The 23,924-nt window shown below is 52.6% G+C and overlaps 1 protein-coding gene and 1 long non-coding RNA gene across 2 annotated transcripts in view; one reads left to right on the top strand and one right to left on the bottom strand.

Annotated features, from left to right (window-relative positions):
- LOC112552040 overlaps window positions 1-7,515 on the top strand; it is a 16,169-nt gene extending 8,654 nt beyond the window's left edge. The window contains exon 3 of the long non-coding RNA XR_003096388.1: window positions 2,934-7,515. This is a non-coding gene — a long non-coding RNA (uncharacterized LOC112552040). The remainder of the gene's footprint in view (window positions 1-2,933) is intronic.
- The window catches only part of SHANK3 (SH3 and multiple ankyrin repeat domains 3), a 513,573-nt gene that overhangs the window by 29,706 nt on the left and 459,943 nt on the right, over window positions 1-23,924 (bottom strand). The window contains exons 23-25 of the mRNA XM_025216389.1: window positions 21,958-22,085; window positions 21,146-21,251; window positions 7,522-9,847 (exon numbers count right to left, since the gene is read on the bottom strand). Of these exons, the coding sequence (XP_025072174.1) occupies window positions 7,522-9,847; window positions 21,146-21,251; window positions 21,958-22,085 (2,560 nt within the window). The remainder of the gene's footprint in view (window positions 1-7,521; window positions 9,848-21,145; window positions 21,252-21,957; window positions 22,086-23,924) is intronic.

The following is a 23,924-nucleotide window of genomic DNA, read 5'->3' as shown; positions in this document are numbered from 1 at the left end:
TCTATAGCGAGCCGGGGAGAACAAGAGCGGTAAATACAGTTCAACATTTTATCAGCCTTAACCAGAAAGCTGCTTGAGGTGCTCGACTGTGACACTTGTGAGAAGAATGAGAGCAAACTACCGGCCAGTCAAATGCTAAGGGGCCTTGAGAGCGTGCTAATGGTTCCCAGAAGGGGCAATCACAGGCTCTCCAGTGCGGGAATTTGGCTTCATCTTTCTCTGAGGACCTGCAATAGCTGGGAGGATTTCCCTGCCCACTCAGGGACGGCAAGAGTTTCTCTTCAGAAAATGAGATGGAGCTCGGCAGTGGGTTTCCAGCACACGGCTGGGCCAGATTACAGCTCAGGGAATGCCCAGCCTTCCTCGGCGCGCCAGAGCTCAGTCCCTCCCCAGCATATCCGAGAGGAGGGGAGTCCATTTTAGACCATCGCTCGCCACATCTCCCTCTCTAACAGAAACTCTTCATCTCCTTGCAAGATGCTGCCAGGGTGCTCCTTGTTCCCTGAAGCTTTGCTCACTGCGTCTGGGCCTTGGTCAGCATTTTGATCTGCTCCTGCGCTACGGACGCAGAGGCACAGCGCTGCCTTCATTTGCAGTCTGTTTTTCTGCAGCAAAGCTGCTGTGATCGTAATGGGACAACGGTCAGGGGACAGGCTCCTGCCTGCCCCAGACTCCGGAAGGAGAGGAAGGACTGGTGTGGTCAATCCCACGGCTGCTGACTGCTTGTCTTGGGCCAGAAGAGGGGCAGCAGGTGGAAGGTACTGGCAAGCGCTTGTTACAGGGCACAAAGAGCCAGGCTCAAGTCAGGCTTACCCTAGACGAAGTACCTGTCCTTACTGCAGAGCAACCCCGGGTAAATGCACACAGCCAGCCCCACAGAGGTCTCTGCCCAGCCTGTGAAGCAGCCTGGCTATCCCGTCGGGAACTGCACGGGGCTTAGGGGGGAGTGCCGTCCCAGCTGGGTGTCACAGGAACAAATTTGCTATGCTTGAAAGAATGAAGTAGAAGAGCAAGAGGACTTCAAAGCTCTTTTGGGGCCATGTCCCTCCCATTCTTGTACTGCAGTAAGTACTGCACCTATTGCTCTCCCCTGGCGATATCAAAGCCAGCCATGTGCCTGCAGGACACACCGCAAGTCGAACATAAATCGCTCTGGCTGCTGAGGTGGCTTCCTGGCGTGCCGTCTTTCAGATGCAGTTTGTAGGGTGGTGTCACAGCGAGAAAAGGAACTAAGAACTATACTGCAAGAGAAAGCAGTGACCCGTGAGTCTGTAGCAGGGCAGGGAGCTAATGTTCTGGGCCGTCCCAACACTGCACGATGCCCCAACTGTACCTTGCAAACCTGCCCTTCTGGGTGAGAAGGGATTGCAGGGTTAATGCTCTTGGCCTGTCCTCAGCTTTTCCACACTGGCCCTCAGGCCTCCTCTGGGAGGGGACACAGCTTTCAGTCCCTAGGCACACTCCTCTCTGGGAAGCCCCACAGTCTCTTGCGAATTGCCACACTGACATATGGCTGTGCGTGTTGGGGCTCTGGTTGGCAGGGAGCTTCCTATACTGCCTGCATGGCACCCTATTCACTGAGCTACAGTGATGGCCAGAATCTGTCCCAGGAATCTCACAGGTGAGGGGAAAGGCCCGTTTCTTTTCTGTGACCTTCATGTCCAGTCTCCAGGTGCTGGAGGGGTGGCCCTGTCCCTGCAGTGCGGTGTGCGGTACACGGGACTCCTCCCACCCCACAACCCCATGCTGAAATCCGTGCCAAGGTAAAGCTGCCGAGGCTTAATGCCCGCCTCTTTGGGACACTTCCACACTGAAATACTCTTGGAGACACGGCTAAGTCTCCCTCCGAAGGAGCAAAGAATTATCTTAAGCCGAACCCAGGGGGCATGAAGGAGCTGAAGTCAAGGCTTGCTCTTCTACTCACTCACAGTAATGGGTGCATGAGCTGTGATTAGTACATGTTAGTGATCAGATGAGGTGAAGCCAGCTGTGCTTGCTGTGACATGAACACATGCTGAGACTGATTACTCACAATGCCCCTGTCTCCTTGTAGGCAAAGCACATCAACGTTTAAGAAGCAAACCCCTGCCCATGAGAGGAATTCCTTGATCACTTTGACTTTGGGGTGTCTGCCCAGAATGATGGGCTAGTGCTTGTTTGGAGGACTAGGCGATCAACCCAGACACACTGTTCATGTTCTCTGGTGCTCTGCCCCAAAGTGGCCTGGGCCCTTGTCTTCTAATATTGTCTGCACCTGCTCTAGAAGGGAAACCTAAACCAGGCAGGCTGATGCCCAAGATGCCATAAACATCAGCCTCTCTGGAGACACTTCTGAACAGCAGCACGTTTTATGGGACACTGGGAAAACAACTGCCCTTTCCTGAGGGGACAGGTGGATGGGGTCTCGCTGACTTGTCCTGGCGTTCCCTGCTCTGCCTCCCACAGGACACTGTTACCCGTCTCCGGCCCACCTCCCGCTGGGCTCAGAGACATTCAGTCTGTTCTGACACCCGTCTCTCCCCCTGCCCCTGTGGACAGTACGGGGTTCGGAGCCTGGAAGGCCACTGTCAGTCATAACAAGCGCGGAGCGGTTGTGCGCTTTGCACCCGTACGCCCAGCCACCCCATTTGGGAACAAGGTGTTTTTTGCACAGCAAACCCCAAACCTGTACTTCTCCACCAACTCTCTAGCTCCTTCCCTGTCTGCAGAATGAACTTCAGTTTGGTTTGTGCCTGAGTTTAGACAGAATAATGAGGAGACAAAAAGCCTACAAGGAAACAGGGGGTTGTAACTGCAGTGGCTGAAAGCTTACACCAGAAATGTTACACCATTTGACTGAACAGAATTAATTGATGAGTTTATATAGAAAGAGGTAGCTTTACCCTAGGAGCTAAATGCCTAAAGGGCTTATTTTTCTTCTCTCTCTCTTTCAGATCTGTAGAAATACAAAGCAGTTGTGGGTTTCCAGAACAGCACCTGAAAAACTCAGTTTTGCATCTAAAAATTTGCTTCAAATGATACATTTGGCACGTTCTGTTGTTGCTTAGATGTAAGAATGAGAAAACCTGTGCAGAAATCCCACTACCCTGGAGTTTTGGCTGGATTGGAGCCTACAACTGAAACTGTGCAAACGCTACTGAACTCTTGTGGCTTGTGTCAACCCTCGCTCACATATAAGCCGTAGGGCCTAGCTGGTCGCTGTCATGCCAAAGTGGACCAGCCAGTTGGGAGGTTGGAGTCCAGGTTTCGCTATACCCAATGAGGAATGGCACAACTCTTGATGAGGCTCGATGGCCATGGCCAGCATCACATGACACAAGGACATTAAACAAGAATGCCAGTTTAAACATATATTTTAATGCCGTACATTTAACATGTGTGATTCACCCTGGAAGTCTATGATCTCAGCCTCTGATGCTACAATGCATTCCTTCAGCTAGCTATGATTCACTAGACTCACCACTCACTGATCAAACACACCCAGCTGTCATTAGGGAACTTCACACACTGATTCCGTTGCCTTATTCCGGGAGCATCCTTAAACTGCAAGTTCTTCGAAAACGGCTCTGCCTCAGTAAAGGGCTAGCCTGCTGGTGGAGCTACTGCAGGACTTCTCAAGCTGCCTTGGGACAGATCAGAAGGTAACTTAGAAGTTAGCTCATGTCCTGGCTCTCTCATGATGCTTGGAGGCTCTCTTGCAGCTTAGATTAAGATGGAACATTACATGCTGGGATCTGCAGTCTTCGGGCTCCATCCACATTAAAGATGAAGATGACTGCAGCTAACTTCTACTCGTGCATACTAGGTGTGGCTCGTGTTCCTAGTGGGCATGTTTACACGTTCATTAATGCACTTTTGCTACTGCACATTAAATTTAGTACTTCTAATGTGAAGTACTAACTAAATGTGCATTAAGCTGCTGTAATATGCAGAAGAAAAAGTGCATGCTTTTTTAGTGACGCTTAATGTGCACTAGCCTCTTTTTACTGCTTATTAGCATAATAGCACAGTTTTTTACATGGTGCTTTAATGAGTAGTAAAATTGGCTGTGTATTAAAGCGTATGTGTAGACACACCCAGCAAGTGCCAGAACAGCTCATGCTTGAGCAAAATAGGGTGCCACTGATATAGGAACACCACACATGCCAGCGAAACTCCACAAATGGAAGGTCCACACGGTTCTGTTATGTCACCTGCGAGGCTTGATGGGCATCACTGTGAACACTGTGGTGAAGGCAGGGTGCTGCAGCTGGGGAAAGAGAAGCAGTGTTGCTCAGTGAACACAGCACATGCTCTCCAGGCCAAGCACAGCCCTTCTCCCCCCATTCAGCACTGCCATCTTCACAGAGTCCATGGAGCGGGAGGATGGAGGGAACAGCCTTGCTTTGGAGTGCCTTAACTCTGACCTAATCTCCTCCTTGTTCTCAGTGGGCACATCTACATGAGACACTAAAAGCAGAGTAGATTCATTCTACTGTGCATTAGAATATCACGGCAGAAGCTGTGCTAACGTGCAGAATTAGTGTACTGCACATTAGCGTCACCTAAAAGACCTCTGCCAGCACTATTACGGCAATTTAGTATCTGTTATTACAGGTACTAAAGTTAATACACCATAATTCCGGTGCATTAATACACATGTAGACGTACCCAGTGTTTCTTGACCTCTTTCTCAGTCGCTCTGGTCAAGCCTCTTTATATGAAAGACTCTCTTAGAAGGAGACACAGGCAGAATTAGACTTAAGGAGATTTGGATCTCCACAGCCAGGAGCTCTCCAGACCTCTGGAAGAGAAATGGACCAGGCCCTGCGCTCCAGACAACACTGAGATGGATGCTCTGCTCTCAGGTGAAACTACTGTCTATTCAGAAACTAATGCCCCTGGGAGCACATTTGGGGATGACACGAACACCGCACCACCAGGCCCACCGATTCGCAGCAGCTACCTCAGTCCTCCTGGCTTCCAGGGATCAGCTCTGGCAAGAAGAGTGCTTGCTTAGGGTTGGCTTTGGGGACAGGTCACCTCACTGTCCTTCTCCAATGTTGGGGAGAGTCCAGGGAAGTGCCAGGCATCAGAGACACAGTGTCAGCGGGGTCTGATGGGAAGGGCTCACTCTTCTTCTGCAACAATGACGGATCCAAGGACGACAGGAGTGGGTGCGGGACAGGACAGATTCCAGCAGTGTGTCCTTGTGCCCAGTGGAAGGATTCGAAGGCAGCTTTGGGTGGCAGCAGCTACTCTGGCATTAGGGTTCTCCAGCAGAAGCAGCAAGAACGGTCCCCCAAGGGCCATCACAGGTGGTGGCAGCAACAAATTTTGCATGGCCCTGCTTCTTGCCTTCAGGGTGGCTTGTCATGGGAGCTCTTGGTGGCAATGTCATTCCTAGCTCAGATACAGACACGGGAGGTGGTGGTGCAATAAAGTGTGGACTGCACTTGTAAATCGTTCTCTGTATTAGTTTCTGAATTGACAGTAGTTTGCTAAGAGAGAGCCTGATGTTACTCTAGAGTTCCCTATTTACAGCTGCCTGCCTGAGAAGTAGCTCCAAGTCTCTCTCAACCACCACAAGCACCGTATTTCAGAGGTGAAAGGCCACAACTTTCAGAAAAAGTAAATGAGAAACATTCAGCTCTACAAGACCAGAAAGAAATGCCAAGCAACCGGGGGATGGGCTGCACTAGCCCATGATGGTGTGGGGGAGAGCACAACACCAGGGTTAGCCCGGGAGTGCAGTGGAGGTGCAGGAACTTACTCATGGTGCAGAGCCGGGTGGCTGGCTGGCTCGGGGGATAGCAGGGCATCCTAGAGGGGTGTCTTGCAGGGAGTGATGGAGTCAGAGGGAGGACGGGGGGACTGGTGTCTGAGTGCCTGGCGTTGGTGGAGCCCCTCTCCTAAGAGCAGTGGGGACCATGCAGGGTTGCCAGGGGCAGTGTCTCTGGAGGCACAAGCAGCAGAAAGACAGGCTTAGGGCAGACAGAGTGTGCACTGGTGTCCCTCGGGGTGGTGGGACAGTGGAGGAACATGAGGGGCCCATGTGTCTCTGGCAAGAAGAGGATGGTGCCTGGGAATGGAGAGGGAATACTGAGTTCTGATGTCTCTAGGGGCAAGGGATCCCTGTAGGTGCAAGGGGCTGGCATCTCTTCGGGAGCAGGTGGGATTGGGGAGCTGGTGTCCTGTAGAGTCCAAGGTGTGGGGGGAGCAGAGCAGTTATGCTCAGGGGATCCAGCACAGCACTGTGCGATACTTAACCTGCAAGGTGTGGAGAGAGCGAGCATGGGCTAGCCCTTTTGGCTCCACCAGCGTCAAACAACTCTTACCTAGAGAACCAGTGCCTATGAATCCCAGGCATCTGGAAGGGAGGCAAAGGAGATGGGAGGAAACGGGATTGTGGCCAGCTGGGGTCTGTATTGGGAAATGTCTATGAAGCAGTGGCATAGCTCAGGTGATGTGAAGGCTGCCCTGACTGCAGGGACAAGGCAGGCTGTGGGAAGCCATGGGGCCACAAGGAGGCTGTATGGGTGTAGGATGGACTGGTGTTGCTGGAGGCCTGTGATGAATGGAGAGGGGCTGGTTTCTCTGGGAGCTCGGAGGACTCCTCTGCATTCAGGGGATGGAGAACTGTTATTGTTTTCCATGTGAGAGAAGGTTCTGTGCGCCAGGGGCCTTCTCACCCACACCCCCTGGGCTGTGGCCTTGTTAGGTGTCAAAAGTTACTTTAGCTCTTGCTCGGTCTGTGTTGGGTGTGAAGCCTGTAGAAACCCATGGAGCTGCAGGCAACAGTGCCAATGTCTTAGCAGGGGGTATCTCTCTCCCTGCATCAATGCTGATCCCAAAGCTTCTGGGTGGTGGCAGGAGGATGCTGGTGGAGGAGTGTGAATGACTCGGGAGGGGGCGGGGGAGACTGTGCTACTGCAGATGGAAGAGATGTTAATCTAAGGCACTGGGCTTGTAAAGATTGCTCGTCACATTTCCTAGCTATGCTTCGCCAGCCTGAGTCCCTTAGCAAGTCCACTTAGATGTGGCCTTCACTGGCGTCTCATCTTTCAGAGGTGCATATTATTGTGGCTTGTGTCAGGGCTGCCACGTTCCACCCCAGGAATGGCTTTAGCTCCATGAGTGATATGACTCCTATGTATGTAGCCTGGCAACACTTGGGAGTCCTTTGGGATGAAATGCAGGTAGTCATTCCCTGTTCAGGGGAACACACTGAGCAGTGGACCCCACAACCAAATACAGCAGTTTAACAATAGAATCAAGACATAGAAGCAACATGAAACAACAGGAAAGCAAGTTAAAGGGCAGAGACAGTGAGAAAGTGAGGAGCCCCCAAACCAAACACGACCATTTCTAGGAAGTTTGTCTCGGCATTTCCTCTCCTGTAAGCGGCTGAGGAATCCTGACAGCTCTGAAATGCTCCTCAAAATGCAGCCTGTGATTATGTAGGACAGTTATAGGCCATTTCTTTTGCCGCGATGCCTAAACTTTGCACCAATCCCCTCCCCTGACCAGCATAAGTCTTACCGTGCTGCGACCACAGGTGACTTCTTCCCGGGATCTAAAGTGGACCCGGTAGGTTCCTCCCCCAGTGATCGCGTATCCTTATTCAGCTGTTGTAGCCGGGAACTTAGCTCACTGATCACAGTTGGCTTGTCATCATCAGCCCCGTGGACTGGCCTGCTCTCCATGGGGTCCCCCCATAGCTTGGACCTTCTCTGAAAGAGGTAGCGTGGCCGACCAACACTGGCTGAAGCCAGCGTGGCCGCATGTTGCTGGGAGATGAGCTCGCTGTCCGAAGACTGCTTCAAAAGTGGGTCCCTGAAAGTAACTGGCCCCTTGCTGAGCTGGGACTTGAGTTTTGGCTTTGGAGGCACTGGTGGCTTCTCGAGTATAAAAGTTTGTCCATCCGCAAAGGAAGTGTATGTATCTGTAGGCTCCCCACTCTCTGAGGACAACGTAGACATGCTGGAGACGGTAGAGATGGTGCTTGTCGTCTCCAGGTGATGGTCACTTGAACTTCTGGTGTCCACCTCTTCCACTCCTGAGTCTGCAGCAGACTCTGGGGCTCCGGGGGCATCAGAGGGCTTCCCTGAGGGTGTTCCACCAGTGGTAGAAGGTGCTACTGCTGCCGCTGGTATGGATGGCGTGCTAGGCTTTGCCAGTTGGCTGATTGGTGTGCCAGGTGTGGTGACGAGTACCCCGTTCGCAAACTCATCTGGTGGAGGCACCAGCCCAATCTTGGCCAGCTCCTCCCTGGTCTCTTCATCGCTTGAGGACAGCTGGGCTGGCGGGAGGGTAACTGTGTAGGGCTCCACTTCCTCCTCTGAACTCCCTTGTCCCAATGTTTTGTCAGAGGCTGGACTTACCGGAGGCTTTCCCACAGGGCTGGGCTGGGTCTCCGCCTTGGGCAGCTCTGCTGGCTCCGTGCATTCTTCAGGAACAGCTGGCTTCTCCTCTTTCACCTCAAGTCCTATCTCGTCTTGGCCATTACTTGTTGCATGGACCATGATGAGGCCTGCTGTCTTTTGCTGTGATGTGTCCACTATGCTAATGATCATGGACTTCTTGTCTTCTGGTTTTTTTTCCTCTTTCCCAGGTGTTTCTGTTCTTATCTCCATCTCCTTCCTCACTGTCGTCGGGGTCCCCCACTGGCTCTTTGCAGGGGCCAAAGCTCCAGAATCTGCTCCAACTGCCCCTTTGCCTCCAGGTGAGAAAGCAGGAGACACTAAGCCCTCTAACTCCCCCCTTTCTGGTTCTTTGGTTTGGATGTCCACAAACAGGGGTGCTGCTCTTTCTGAATCTGGGCTGTGGATTGGGGTGGGCGATCTGGATGGGACTTGAGTGGACAGGGCCCGCTCCCTTGCGGCCAGCGCAAGTGCCAGTGGTGAGTTTGGATCCAGGGGCTTGCCTGTCAGGGGATGGATGAATGTTGAGGATGAGCTGCTAATTAATGGCTTTAAAGCTGAGACAGGTGAAGGCAGTAGCACATCTCGGCTTCCTAACAGCCGCTCATCAATAGACCTGGACTGCTGCAGGGATGGCATGTCGATGCTGGGGGGGCTTCCCTCAATGGCCCCAACCGAGAGGAAGACAGTGGATTTCCGCTTCTCATCCAGACGACGGTCTCTGTCCTTCATGACTCCGGCAATGGCAGTGGCGAAGGGGATGCTTGTGGGCTCGACCTGAGCGATGCCAGGGTGGTGCTGATATTCAATGCCACTCAGGCGATGGCTCCTGCGCGTGGGAGAGGGCTCCCTCGTGAAGCCTCCCGCAATGGACAAAGCTGCTCTCTCCTGCGCATCCTCTACTTGGAGCTGCTTGACCAGTGGACTTTTCTTCCTCTGGGGCTTGGTGGGAGCAAACAGGCTGACATTGAACTGGCCCATGTTGGCGTAAGGGTTGTCGATCACTCTCCCTTTCCTTTTCATCTTCTCTGGGGGGGTGGCGGAGGGGCCAGGCCGGGGGATTTCCGTCGGTTCAACAGGAAGATGAGAGGAGTCTTGTAGGATTATCATGGATCGGGCTCTCTTTTGCCGCTCAGGGTAGGGCACAGACGTCCTTGCCTGGTCGTACATTTCAGCTGCACTGATCACCTGTGGGAGCCCATGGAGCTTGGCCTCCAGGCTTGGCTTAAAGCTTGATCTGATGGTGTCATAAGCTCTTCCGGGGGGCGGCGGTGGGGAGAAGGATGGGGGAGGGCCCGTGTCAAAGTAATATGGAGACGGAGGCGGGGGAGGAGCTGTCTGAGGTGGGGGTGGGATGCCATGCCCTTCCCTAACTGTGTCTTGCATTGAAGTGCTCCGCGGAAACTTCCCATCCATTAAAGAAGCAGCAAGTTTCTCATCTTCACCTATAAAACCAGAGGAACAGCAAGGTCAGCATCTCCAGAGGGGACGGGGGGAAAGGGGGAGAGATGATGCTTCAGAGGAGTCGGACTTTCCCCGTGCATGGCACACTTGCTCTCTGACCCCCAAAGGAGGGAGGCTGCTGCTCACTGCCTGTTTCTGAGGTGGGGCACTGTTCTTGGGAGGCGCTAACTGCTCTGTGTGCATGTGCCTGCCATGATGTCTAGGGGCTGAGTCCCCTGCCTGAACCCTGAGTGAAGCAGCAGGACAGCCGCAGCGGATTTGCTGCATTTGTGTTGTCCCAGGGTCGTGCGCAGCATTTATAGCACACGTCGGCTGCACGGCCCAGAGCAGCCGCTCCCCCGATTGACATGCGTCTGCTCGCAGTGGAGAGTGCTTCACCTCAGCTATGCACTGGAAGCCTGTGCAGGCTCTGGCACTGCTCCGGGGCGATACCAGAGCCTGGCCCAGAGAGGAAGACTACGGGAAAATGAAACAAACAAGTGCTGATGGGGATGCAGGAAGGCAGAAGTTGCACCCTTTTCAACTGCTTTCAGGCAGCCCCAGGAGCCTGGCCCTGCCTCGCCATTGCTAATGGCCACGTGCCTTCTCCAGATTGTTTCAGGCTCAGGGAAGGTTCCCTCAGGTATGCAAATGTCTCGAGGGTATACCAAGGGTGAGTGTGTGCTAGATGGCTGTCTCCTTGGCAGCTACTCTATCGCTTTTGCCCATTTTTAATGCACTCAGACAACCCGCGTGCTTTTCTCAAGGCAGCTGTGCACTGCCCTGGGCAGACATCTTTCCCAAGCTCCACAGTGAACCCACCAGCTCTTGCACACACAGAGTCAGGAGATTGAGGTCCTGTTTTGCTCTAAGAGCACTAACTGGATGCTGCTTCTAGCTGACTTTCCCCAGACCATCGCTGCATTTCAAGCCACTCCTATCATGTTTTTAGATGAGAGGCATCATGGATGGGCAAGCACTAGGAGCCATGAGTCCTCCTTTCTGGTCTGTCTGTGTCGCAGCTGGCTGCATCCACACTGCAGGTGCAGACAGGCCAGCGCAGAGCACAGAGACTGGGAGCAAAGGACAGGGCGCTTCAAACCCCGTCACATGCTACAGCCACACAACACTCACCACAAGCTACAGGTGACGAGCAGAGCAGACAAGGGCACTGCTGAAGCCCTGCCACTGAGGATCCCAGGCTGCGGACCTGACCCACACTTCAGAGGAAGATGAAATACAACAAGACCTGGCAGGACCTCAGAGCTGGGGACTGCTGGACCCTGGGTGCTTCTGCAAGACCCCCAGCTACCGTTCTGTGAGGTTCCTTGAGACTGACAGGAGCCGCAGCCATCCATCCCCCAGCCTCACCAACATCCAGCACTTCAGAGGAAGATGAAGAAACCCAGCAGAAGCCACATCAAACATTGGTGGGAAAGAAATTAGTTCTGGGTCCTCCAGGGGCCCTGCAGCATGGATCCACTGGATACCTCCTGCACGACCCCACGAGACAGCAGCAGCAGCCTGGCTAGAGCAGGGTGGGCAGGGTACCCACACCTCCTGCAGTGCCTCGCCCCCTTGCACCTCCCTTCTGCTACAGTGAACTAGCCTGTAACCCTGGTCTCCATTCCCCTAAACAAGCTGCTCACCCTTGTTCCAGTTTACGTTGTTCCCTCCTGAATCCTGGCAGCCAAGAGCTGGACACAATATTCTAAATGGGGTCTTACTAATGGCACTAACACACCACCATCGCCACCAGACGGGAGCATTAGACACCATAGCACTGCCTTTCTTGCAGAAGCACTGCACCGACAGGTTGTGGTCAGCCCGCAGCCCAGCTCCACAGCATGTGCCTGCGACAGCCTTCCAAGGCCTGCCAAACTGCATTCCAGCTGCAGAGCTTGCTACGCGGCTCTTCTGCCCGCCCAGCTCTGCCCTGATGTCCTGGGGCTTCACTGCTCCCACAACCTGCTTCATGAACAGGAAGGGAGCTCTGGAGGTCATATCTGGTGCAACCCCCTGCTTGGGGCAGGGTCACTCCTATCCAAACTATCCCATACAAAGGTTGTCTGACCTATTCCTCACACTACACAACAACCCTGTTGCACCACTACAAGACCCATTGCCCAAAAAGCACAAGAGCCCCCAAACCTGCCAAAGTAGGGGGACAGGGACTACCAATGGCTCACTGCTGCAAGGGTTGTTAAAATGCACTTGAGAGGCCTGCTCCTCTACACTGTATTATACAAACAAACCCCCTGAGAAGCATCTGCTTGTACCCATGGCTGCATTGCATGACCCTGCTGCTGCAAGTGAGGCCTCTCCTTTCACACCCTGATGCATCTGCTGGACACCTTTCGGTCGTACCACTGAGGCTGACAAGGAGGCGTTCAAGTGTTCCTGGTCAGCCCCAGCCACCTCACAGCTAGAGAACAGAACCTGCTTTCTCTGTCTGTGGGGACTTTCCCCAGTGCCTTTCCACTGAAGCTCGATGGTGGAGGTTGACAAAGTATAGCTCCCTGGCTGACACCTTGAAGGAAACGGGCTATGTGCTAGTGCAGGTGCTGACTGTATGTGCACTCAGTGGATGGGACAAACAAGAAGAGATCCAGAGTGCCAGCAGGATACCCCGGAGCAACTCCAATCTGATAAGAAACCCGTATTATCAGATACCATCAGGTGATCCCGGGACATGAATAAAGAGGTCATAACCAGTCATTGTCACAAGCTGATAGCCAATCCTAGAAATGAGAAGGGGGCGGGGGGGCAGACAAAGGGACACCCCCTTATGCTACTGGCTCCAATAAAAACTGCACATCTTACTGACAGCATTTTACACTGGGCAAATACAGACTGCATGGCACCTGCACTGCCTAAGAATGCACTACCATGTCTTCAATTCATCAATTATCCACTGTGCAGAGGGTCCTGCATTTTCATAATCATACTGTATCATGTAAACATTTCCAGTAACATTTTCTCAATAATGCTTTTAAATCTGTTCTATTGTGGGATCAAATGCAGAAAAGATGCCATGGGAACACTGGTCCTGTAAACACCTCTACCTTCTCTGTCAGAGCGGAGACAAAATTAATACTGGCATTTGTAACAGATACACCCACCAGCACAGTGGCTGCACCCCTAGACTTCAGCATTAATATAGCTGTGCCTGTGACTGCTGGCTGGAGTCCGTCATAGCTTGACTGGTTCTCCATTTTGGGTATAGAAATTATTTCCATTTTGGATATAGAAATGATATGCAAAAGGGCAAATGCAGTGTACATCTTTAAGAAAGGGAAGATGCCTGACCTCAATACCTGGTAAGATCATGGAGAAGGTCCTCAAGGAATCTATTGTGAAGCATTCAGAGGAGAACATGGTGATCAGGAACAGCCAGCACAGACTCACCAAGAGCAAGTCATAACTGATCAACCTGATTTCCTTGTATAACAGAGTGAAAGGCTCTGTGGATGGAGGGAGAGCAGTGGATGTGATATACCTTGACTTCAGCAAGGCTTTTGACACACTCTCCCATGGCATTCTCATTACCCAGCAAAGGAAACACAGACTAGACAAAACTACTGTAAAGTCAATACATAACTAGTTGGATCATTGTGCTCAATGCGTAATCATCAATGGCTCAGCATCTAGTTGGGAGGAGGTGTCAAACGGGGTTTCCCAGGGGTCTGTTCTGGTCTGGTATTGTTTATTATCTTCATTAATGATTTGGACAATGGGACTGAGAGTACACTTAGCAAATTAGACTGGAAAAATAGTCTGCAATCAACCAGATTAAATTTAGCAAGGAGACGTGTGAAGTTCTGCATGTGGGATGGAATAAGTGCATGCACAAATACAGACTGGGGAATGACTGGTCAGGCTGAAGTACTGCAGAGAAGGATCTGGGGATTGCAGTAGACCATAAGCTAAATATGAGCCTATAGCCTGTTCTTATTGCAAAAAAAGAACAGGAGTGTCACTTGCAAATCAAGGGAAGTGATTCTTTTGCTCTAGACAGCACTGGTGAAGCCTCCCCTGGAGCCCTGTGTCCAGTTTTAGGCCCTGCACTTCAAGAAGGATGTGAAAAGATTGGAAAGAGTCCACTGCAGAGCAACAGAAATGATTAGAGGCCTGGGAAACAAGACTGATGAGGAAAAGCTGGGAAAGCTTGGGTTATTTAGTTTGGAGAAGAGAAGCTTGAGGGAGGATTTGATAACAGGCTTCAAATACCTGAAGAGCAGTTATAGAGAGGATGGAGGTGAACTTTTCTCTGTGGTTGTAGGGGACAGGACTAGAAACAATGGCCTCAAGCAAGGGAAATCTAGGCTGGAGATCTTCCTGATTATGATGGTGGCCAAGCAATGAAACAGGCTGTCTAGAGAAGTTTTGGAATATCCATCCTTGAAAGTTTTCAAGAGTAGGTTGGACAGATCTTCGACTGGGATGTTTTAGCCAGGGATGATCCTGCCTTGAACAGGGAGCTGGACTAGATGATCTTGTGAGGTCCCTTCTAGCGTGACTTTCCTATGATTTTATGAGCCATTTAGGATACAGAAATGACAACTGCAAGAACAAAACCTATGCCATAGTCAGAGCATCAACCTCCTGTAGCCAAAAACAGACTCTGACTCCTTACCAGTAAGAAGTTGGTGCAAAAGCAAGGAGTCACTACAGCTAATATTTAACATTTTAAAGGAGATACCCTGGGATACTGTAGTGATGCATATGACATAAGAATGCAGAAGGATGGACAACTGTGAGTGCAAAGTGTGGAGGCCCTAGCAGGACAGGACCATGAACATGCCAAAGAGCCCCCTTCCTTCCATTCCCACCTCTCTAGGTTAGTATGTTCCCTGAAGCCTGCGAGAGAAGATGTGCTGCAGCAGGAGACTTGGCCACTTGTGGCAAAAAATGCTAGCAGGCAAGCAGAGACCAAGCTGCAAGGGATTCCCACAGTCCTGCCCTGAGGCTGTGCAAGAAGCCACCTTCCTGGTCAGCCAGAGCCAATGCAAGGTCAGATAGGCCCAAACCAGCTGTGCCAACTGCAACATGCTGCACCAACACAACTCAGGCTGAGGTCGACCAGGCATGTCCATGTGCACGAGCCAGAGAGAGGGCGGCTCACCTCCATGATCAGCTATCTGGAACACAGGACTAGGCAGCTGTGCAACACCTTTGACACTGACCTCAACCAGCGCACAAAGCCAGAAAAGAATGCTGCGTCACACCCCACCACATTGCCTTAGGTTGTAACAGAAAGCTCTCAGTAACCGGCTCTGCCCGTCTGTTTTAGGTATGAGACCCAGGCTAAGCATGTGACTTGGGTTGGACGAAGTCACTTAGGGCCATCACTTCAGTGCCTCCATGTAGGCACTTGCAATACCCACAACTCCGGTGCATGTCCCAGGAAGGTGTTTCCCACAGCTGGGGCTGAAGTGAATGGAGAGAGTCATCATCTTCAAAGGGCTATACCAGGTTAGGCACCTAGCACCCAGGCCTCCCTCCTTCCTGGCAGAGTGCTCTAACCACTAGGATTGAGGCAAAGGGTGAACACCATCACCCCTGGCGTTGGGCGCTGCACAGTGCCCTGAACTTAGTGCTGTCCGTGCAAGTTAGGTGTTCTCTAGGGATGCTGGGCCCCCAGGTCTCAGACAGAGCGTTAGTGCCTCTCTGGTACCACTGAGCTGCAATGAAGCTTTGCAGTTTGCTTCTGGGCATGTGGCAGCCCAAGGTGAGGCAGCAGGGGCCTGCCTCAGCAATGCAAAATAGACAATGGACTGAGGCTTCTGAGTTGTGCAGCTGCTAGAGAAGGGCCACACTGAGCTCAGGTGCCTATGGTCCACCTCAGACTTGCTCAGGTGCCTCCAAGACCAATCTGGATTTTTACCTTAGGCCTTGCCATGCTGAGTGGAGCCCAGGCTATGTCTGGCAGAGCAGGAACAGAAGCCAGCTATCTTGTAGCATCCCCTGATGCTCTCACAGGAGCCTCCTACTGACACGGACAGGAAAGAGGTGCAAAATGGGGGCACTGAGTAGAAATAACAAGCAAAATACACAGAGTGGATACAGAGGGAAACAGACAGAAATCACTACAAACTGGGAACAAGTATAGATATCTGATAAGGGAAGCAAAAGACCTCAGGGAGGGTGCCAGGGCTAAGGACAATAAGCCAGCAATTTTAAGCTTATTACCAACAGAGGAAGTCTTGGCAACTGAATCTGCCCATCACTAAGCAGAGATAAGCAAATAGTTAACAAGAATTCAGAAAAGCGGAAGGGGGGCAAGAAATACTTCTCTTCTATTTTTGGAAAGGAAAAGGATTACATACTTGCATCAAATGAGGATAATGAAGTATTCTCCAGCTCATTAGTAACTCAGGAGGGTATCAGACAATGGCTACTGGGGATAAACATTTTAAGATTAACAGGACTAAATAACTTTCACCCAAGAGTCCTAAAAGAGTTGGCCAAGGATATTTTTGGCTTGCTGATTGTAATGTTTAATAAATCTTGGAGTCCCAAGGAAACTCCAGAAGACTAGAAAAGCACTGAGGTTCTGCCAATACCAAAAAAGGGCAGGTGGGATGATTTTGGTAATTACAGGGCTGGTCGACAGGGACATCAATCATAGGCAAATAACAGAAAAGCTGGTGCGGGAGGATGAAGTGCAGGCATCAGCCCAAAGGAAAGCCGATTTTACCTGAAAGAGGCTGTTAGCAATGAGAAAAAGCATGGAGAGATGACTCAAGTATGAAGTTGACATCCCCATGATGTGAGCTGGGAAGCTCAGCTGGGGAAGAGGATGGCAAAGAAGATTCTTCTGAGAGTCTGTCGGGTCTCTTCAGGAGGCAGGATGGCCATGAGTTTCAGACATGGTTGGGAGCTGGCGTCTATGACAGACCTGTCTTTGGGTCCTACTAACACAGACAAGTCATGGCACACTACTCCCCTCGGCAGGAACAGCCTGTCACTCTCACAGGCTTTTTGCCTGTGATCACTTCCTTTTCCTGCTTGGTCAATGAGAAACATCTGGAGCCTGTCACTTCTGCTTGCGGGCTTCTTCTGCAAGGCACACCACTGCCTGCAGCACCCTGCATTGGCTCTGGAAAGGCAGCCCGTGCCCTCCTTTGGCCTAGATGGGGCTTTGCGCAGCAGCTCTTGCAATACCACAATGCCATTTCCAGCTGCTTATGACCTCATGCTACTGTGAACTATTGCTGCCCAGGGCATTCCCACCAGAAGCAAGAGCCACCATGTCTGACAGGGGAGCATGTGCTGGTCAGTGCTGTGGCTGCACAGGCCACTTGGTGACCATCTCGCGGGACAGTCCTCCAGGCCTCTGAGTTTGTACCAGCAAATTTCTGAGGCTCTTGGCTCAAGATCCAAGTGGCTCAGCAGTGCACTGCTATGACAACCTGCTTTAATTCCCCAAGCCCCACCATTGCTGCCATCCTTGTGTTAGGTCTGCACTGCCCTCAGGCAGTATCCTACATGCACTTGGCTGCAGCCGTGGGGAGGAAGGTGCTCAGCTATGCTGTGTGCCAGGGATCTCCAGCAGCCTCAGGTTCTCCTTCTCTCCGTGTGCACGACTGCTCCTGTCACCTTGGGCTGTGCTCAGCTGTATGCGGGGCCAGGCCTGTCTGGTATTTGCTTTTTTCAATTTAAAGTTACTTTTCTTTTGCACAGGGCAAAACACATGTGGCCTTTCTGCAGGCTACTGATGCTTTCTGCCCGGGTGTCCAGGGCACAGGGCAGCACGGACAGACAGCTGGTTGCTGCCGCAGCACTGGAGAGCTAGTGCAGCTGCCAGTGACAGCCATCCCCCCTCTCCCCTACTTTCCCACATGCTCCTCCCTTGTTACCCCACAGAACAGGACGGTTACTTTCACCCTCTTTAGATATTCAGAGGTTGTAGGCTTGATGCATTAATGACTTCAGATAAGGAGACAAACCAGAAGGAATAACACGTAAGCATCTAGCTCCCAAAAGAAGAGATGTAGGCAGATTTCAGCTCTTTGCTGAATCAGAGCAATGTTATTATGCTGCTTTATAACTTGATGATATGCCCACACCCTGACATGAAGTTCTGGTCCCTCTCCCTCCATCACCCAGCTCCGACCTCCAAAACATATAGTAGAACGAGGAAAGGTGCAGAGAAATGTAACAAGGATGAACAGGGGCACAGAGAGGACTAGTCTTTCTAGACTTTAAGAAGGCCTTTGACACTCTCACCCCATTCTTATCAATAAATTAAGTGACTGCGGCACTGATGCCTGCACAGTTGGATGGGTAAAAAACTGGCTGATGGGGCGCACCCAGACAGTAGTGATGGATGGGTTGTACTCAACCTGGCGAGATGTGAGCAGTGGGGTCCCCCAGGGCTCGGTCCCTGGGCCCGCACTGTTTAACATCTTCATCGGCGACTTGGACGAGGGGGTGGAAAGCACACTGTCCAAGTTTGCTGATGACACTAAGATGTGGGGTGAGGTGGACACACTTGAAGGGAGAGAGAGGCTGCAATTAGATTTACACAGACTACAAAAGTGGGCAGACGAGACTAGGATGGGGTTCAACGCAGACAAATGCAGGGTGCTGCACCTTGGGAGAAGGAGTCCACAGCACACATACAGGCTGGGGAGTTCCCCTCTTGAAAGCACAGAGGGGGAAAGGGATCTTGGAGTCATTACTGACTCCAAGATGAACATGAGCTGCCAATGCCAGACCGCAGCCAGCAAGGCCAGCCAGACCCTTTCATGCATCCAAAGGTGCATCTCAAGCCGGTCCAGAAAGGTGATCCTCCCCCTCTATGCGACTTTGGTCAGGCCGCAGTTGGAGTACTGCGTCCAGTACTGGGCGCCGCACTTCAGGAGGGATGTGGCCAGCCTGGAGAGGGGTCAGAGGAGGCCACCCGCTTGGTGAGAGGGCAGCAGGACAGGCCCTACGAGGAGAGACTGAGAGACCTGAACCTGTTCAGTCTCAGCAAGAGGAGGCTGAGGGGGGACCTGGTGGCTGCCTACAAACTCATCAGGGGGGATCAACAGCAAATAGGCAGAGCCCTTTTCTCCCCAGCACCACCTGGGGTGATGAGGAACAATGGTCATAAGCTGATGGAGAATAGGTTTAGGTAAGAGATCAGAAGGCAATATTTTACGGTTAGGGTGGCCAAAATCTGGAACCAACTTCCCAGGGAAGTGGTCCTCGCCCTTACTTTGGGCAAATTCAAGAGGAGGTTGGATGATCATCTGTCTGGGGTCTTGTGAACCCAGCATTCATTCCTGTCCGTGGCAGGGTGTCAGGTTAGATGATCTGTTCAGGTCCCTCCTGACCCTAGCTACTAGGAAACTATGAAACTATGAGAGGCTTCTGCATGAGGACAGGCTAAATAGGCTAGAACTTTTCAGTTGAGAGAAAAGACGACTGAGTGGGGGTGTAGCAGAGGTCTACAAAAGCATGAGTGGCATGGAACAAGTTAATAGGGATTTGCTATTTACAGTCACCCTGAACTAGAGCTAAGGGACATACAGTGAAATTACCAGGATGCAGGTTTAAAGCAAACAAAAGGGATTTCTTTTAATACATCATGCAATTAACTTTTAGAATTCATTGCTGCGAGATGTTATAGAGGCTACCAATGTAACCAGGCTCAAAGGGCTCTGGACACATTCATGCAGGGCAGGTACATTGGCAGGTATTACACATGATCATTAGGGATGAACCTTCCAAATTATGACTTCCTGGGTCTCTGATCCTGGAAGTGGTAAGAGAAAAGGGGCAGGAGCCAGAACAGTCCAGTTAGGTCCTGCATATGCTCTGTCCCTGTGAGATAGGGGATACTGGTCTACATGGACCTGTGGTCTAATCCAGTATGGCACTTCTTATGTTTTGAGCTGCCAAGCCCCCTGGCTGGCCTCCAAAGCTGAAAATACTCTTGTATTGTGGGCCTGGATGTGGCCTCGGGTCTTGTTCCAAAGCAGAACCCTTGCTTGGGTTCACTCCAATCCCTGGGATCTACACCCCTCCTTCGCTTGTGGGGCCAGCTGCGATGTTATCGGTATTTATGTGTTGCTGTGCTGCTGCATCACTCTGCTGTCTGAGTTGAGCTCTGCTCATTCAAATGGCTCCTTTGACAAAACCATGTGCCAAACCACAGCCAGGCATTTTGATGCCCAGTGCAGGTTGTGCACTGGGCACCCCCACGCGCTATTATGGAACATCACTTCCATTTGACTTGGTGCTGCCCATGCAAGGGTCCCCAGTGCTGGTGCTCTTGCTACGGTACTGCACACACTGCCTACTGAGCCTCCTTGCACAGGATGTGATGTCTTCCACCATTTTTGGTGCAAAGCTGGTCTCTGACATGAGATCACCCTTGTAGTCCATACCAGTGCCTTGGTGTGCATGCTTGACTAGACATGCTTTTAGTCCTTTCTCTGCTTGTTGGCTTTTTTATTTGGTAAGCAGCTTTTGCTAGCTGTATAGATATATCTCCTAATAGATAAAACCATTTCTTGCAATAACTTTGGTTTGACCTTATCAAATTTGCTCAGTCTCCAACGGGTTTGCTAATGTAGTGAAAGCTGTACGGCTTTCTGGAGATGCAGCATATACTGGTAAAGGTGTTCCTTTGATGGTCTAATTTCAGAGACAAAGCAGAGAGCTGGCACGAAGTGACCTTACCCGCAGTGGGTTCTTACCCGCGGCCCCCACTCAACATCACTTTGCTTTTGCACTATACTCCTTTGCCTTGGCCTGGGTCCTGCTCACAGGTCACCTGTGAGCTCCCAGGAGCAGGGGCTGTGCGCTCATATGGAATCAGTGGCGAGTGTCCCCTACCAGTCTGCACAGCCCTCAGAGGATAGGACCTGTCATGGCCCAGGACACAGGTGCAGCTGTGCAGTGCCACGGGCTGCCCCAGTCACACCTCCCCTTACACTACTGGCATGGCAGTATGGCTTTGGCTCTTTAGCTCAAGCTGTATAGGTCCTGCATTGTCCCTGGATCAGTCCTGCCTGTGTCAGCTGAGGAGGCGGTCATCAGATCAGCTCACGGGGCTCCAGCCCTGGCAGTAATACAAATGCACAGGAATGAACTGTTGCCTTGGTTTGCTGGCACAGAGAAGGGAGAAACATTTCCACCCTCAGCAGGACTGCGAGCTCTTGGTCATTAATATTTATCCAGCCTCAGTCGCAGGCAGCTTAGAAGGGCAGAACACGCCTGGAGCTCTGAGGCGTCACAGCAGCTGCCTCCTGGAGCTCCCCCTCTCCCTCCGTAAGCCCAGACCATCCTCCCGTTTGTCTTACCTACGGACTTGGTCCGTGGAATTCCTTTGCGTAGTGAGACGTGGGGTTTCTCCGCCCCAGTGTGGACCCCCGAATGCGCTGCCATCCCCTGGCGCTCGAATAGTGACTGTGACAGAAACAGACATAGAGGAAACGTCACTCCCGGGCCCGAGGGCACCCAGAGTGGAAGCGTCGCGCTGTGGAGCCCCTGGTTCTAGCCCGTGGGGCAGAGGAGCAGGGCCCTGAGGCCAAGCCTGATCACTGGTCACACTGAGCATTGCAGAACAGGGGCATGGCCCAGCACCACCGTGCAGTTAGAGCCCTCTGGGCACTATCGTGTAGGCAAAGGAAACCAAAAAGATGGGCCAGGAGGGTGGCACCCCTTTCCTCCCAGCTGCTCTGAGTTCATGGACTTGGCTGGCAGCAGCCCCAGGTCCCTGAGGCCTCCAAAGGAGCATGCTGTCCAGCCACTGGCAATCACAGAGCCTCAGCGGACCCCTTCCCTTGCCCTCAGCACCTCCCCAGGGATTCTGCTGCTTTGGGCATCTTGGAATATGACAGCTAGACTGTCACTGTCCCAGCCTTGCCTCCCTCCGTGGGTGACAGCCAGCGTCGCCCATTGGGTTTCCATGTCTCTACATTGACCTGTTCTCCCACTCGCTCTGCTTCCGCATGGCTTCCCAGACTCCCTCCCCACCTTCCTCCATGGCCTGTGCCTCCTAGCTGCTTGCAGCCCCACAGCTGGGAGCTTGCCCTAGCACTCTGGGCCCTTGCTGGAGTTGGGTAAGTAGAAGTCCTTGTCCCTCCCGCCACGGGAAGCCCTCATGGCTCACACTGATCTCTGCTGGCGTGATGCGCCGGCTTGTCGGTCGTTGCTTCACAGTGGCCGCCCTGGAATCCGCTTCCACAATGTCGGCTCTCAGAGAGGGCTCAGCTGCTGCCAAGATTTCATCCAGTTTCTCTGAAAATGCAGGAATAAAACTGCACCGGTGAGTCGGGGCCCTTCCACCATGGCACTGGGGCAGGACAGTGTCTGTGGCATGGTGGGGAGAGTGGGCACTTCCATTCATGGTGAAAGGAGAACAGGTGTGTTAGCACCTGCAGCTTGGGGAAGCTGCAGGTCCACCCCTGTGAGCATGGGTTCCTCCAGCAGCCCAGTGCAGTCCACCCTGCTGTCACCAAGCAGGAGCCCAAGGGTACTCTGGTCAGGAGGCCCCACTGCTACTGCCCTGCCCTACAGCACTGCCACCCCCCACATGGCAGGGACTGGGTCTGGGTTGCTGCCTTTCAAACTTGGGGACCCTTCAAAGTCTCGCCTCATTTACAACTGCAGCTGGGACTCTGCTTTTCGATGCAAGGCTTTGATGAAATTTCTTTCTTTAAGCTACTGGTGAGGAGTCCTGCCTAGGCAGTTCTTTGGGCTGTAGCACTGAGAAGCTCCAACAGTCTGGGTGAGATCTCAAATGTCCTGGGCTCCTTCCCCCCCTGCTGCTGACTTCAGGCAGGCCTGTAGGTCTCTGATGTCCTAAGCCTGTAACTCAGGTAATCCAAGGACAGCATTCAGCAAACCCAGGGAGCCCCAGGTGTGCAGAAGCAATAAAGGCATCTCTCAGGCTTGAGCACAGCATGCCAGACTCCAAAACACAGGTTGCTGCTGGTCACAGCAACCCTCCCACTGAGAGTGGGCCATGTGTGGTCCAGGCCAAGTGTTTTGGCGTTATAACAGGGCAAAATTAGGCACCTGGTCAAAACTGAAGCCAGGAGGGTCTGTGACAGGCAAATAAACTGACTGACCCTCCACCAGCGGAGACTGCACCTGAGTCCTGGGCAGAGACCTGAGTTCCCAGTGCACGACATGGAGCCTCTGGGCCTCTGCAGCCAGGGACACGCAGGCTGCTGCCAGGACGCTGCGGTGGCAGCCGCTCACCTGTTCCTGCTCTCCCTAGGCAGGCTCCGTGGCTCCGCTGCCTGACTGCCATGCAGGTCAGTCACGGGGCCAGGGACCGTGGGGCAGGGAAGTGCTGGGAGCACGCAGACCTGCGCTGCCTGGCAGCAGTCGGGGCACTGCCCAGGCTTGAAGCCCGAGGACAGTTCCCTCCCAGCTGACAGCTCCACACAGAACCGCAGGCCCAGGCTGCGGACAGGGCAGGCCAGGGAGAAAGCACCCAGCACAGCTGGGCTCCAGCCTCGTCTCAAGTGCCGCAGGCTGGGATGCGGCTGTGGGAATTCCTCAGGGGGACAGAGACAGGACAAGGCCCTGGGCTTGGCTCCTGGAGCAGCCGGGCAACACTCTACACAAGCCAAGCAGGGTGCAGAGCCTAATCTGAGCCTGGGGACTTCCCCACCAGGCACCGTCCCTAGGGCTGGTTAACCCACACGGCGGGGAGGTGGAAAGTCTAGCCACGGTTTGGCCAAAAACTGGGTGATGACAAGAGCACTCAGGCCATGGAGATGGAAAAAACTGATGACTGGCAGCACGCCCCATGGGAAGGTGCTTTGTGCTGGGATCAGCTCAGCTCTTGTAGCGCTCTCAGTCCTCACTGATCTCAGACACAACCGCGAGTCTCTCATCCCCTGCGTGCCCAGCTTGGCCCCTGAGCTCTCTCTTTCCGAGTCCCCAGTAATGGACTTCACCTCAATCACCAGCTGTCATAAAGGGCGCTCTGTGCAGGGAACAGCCCTGTGGTGCTGCAGCCAGGCCCTCCCCAGGCAACTGTAGGGGGAGAAGGCAGGAGACACAGTCTGCTGGACAGAGGGTTCCTGGATGTCCCAAGGATGGGGTCTCCGTACCTTCCTGCTG

The sequence above is a fragment of the Alligator sinensis genome, unplaced genomic scaffold (genome assembly GCF_000455745.1).
Source record: "Alligator sinensis unplaced genomic scaffold, ASM45574v1 scaffold961_1, whole genome shotgun sequence".
In the NCBI taxonomy this organism is placed as follows: Eukaryota; Metazoa; Chordata; order Crocodylia; family Alligatoridae; genus Alligator; species Alligator sinensis.
The sequence above is the reverse complement of the archived record's forward strand: the minus strand, read 5'-3'. Positions and strand labels throughout refer to the sequence as shown.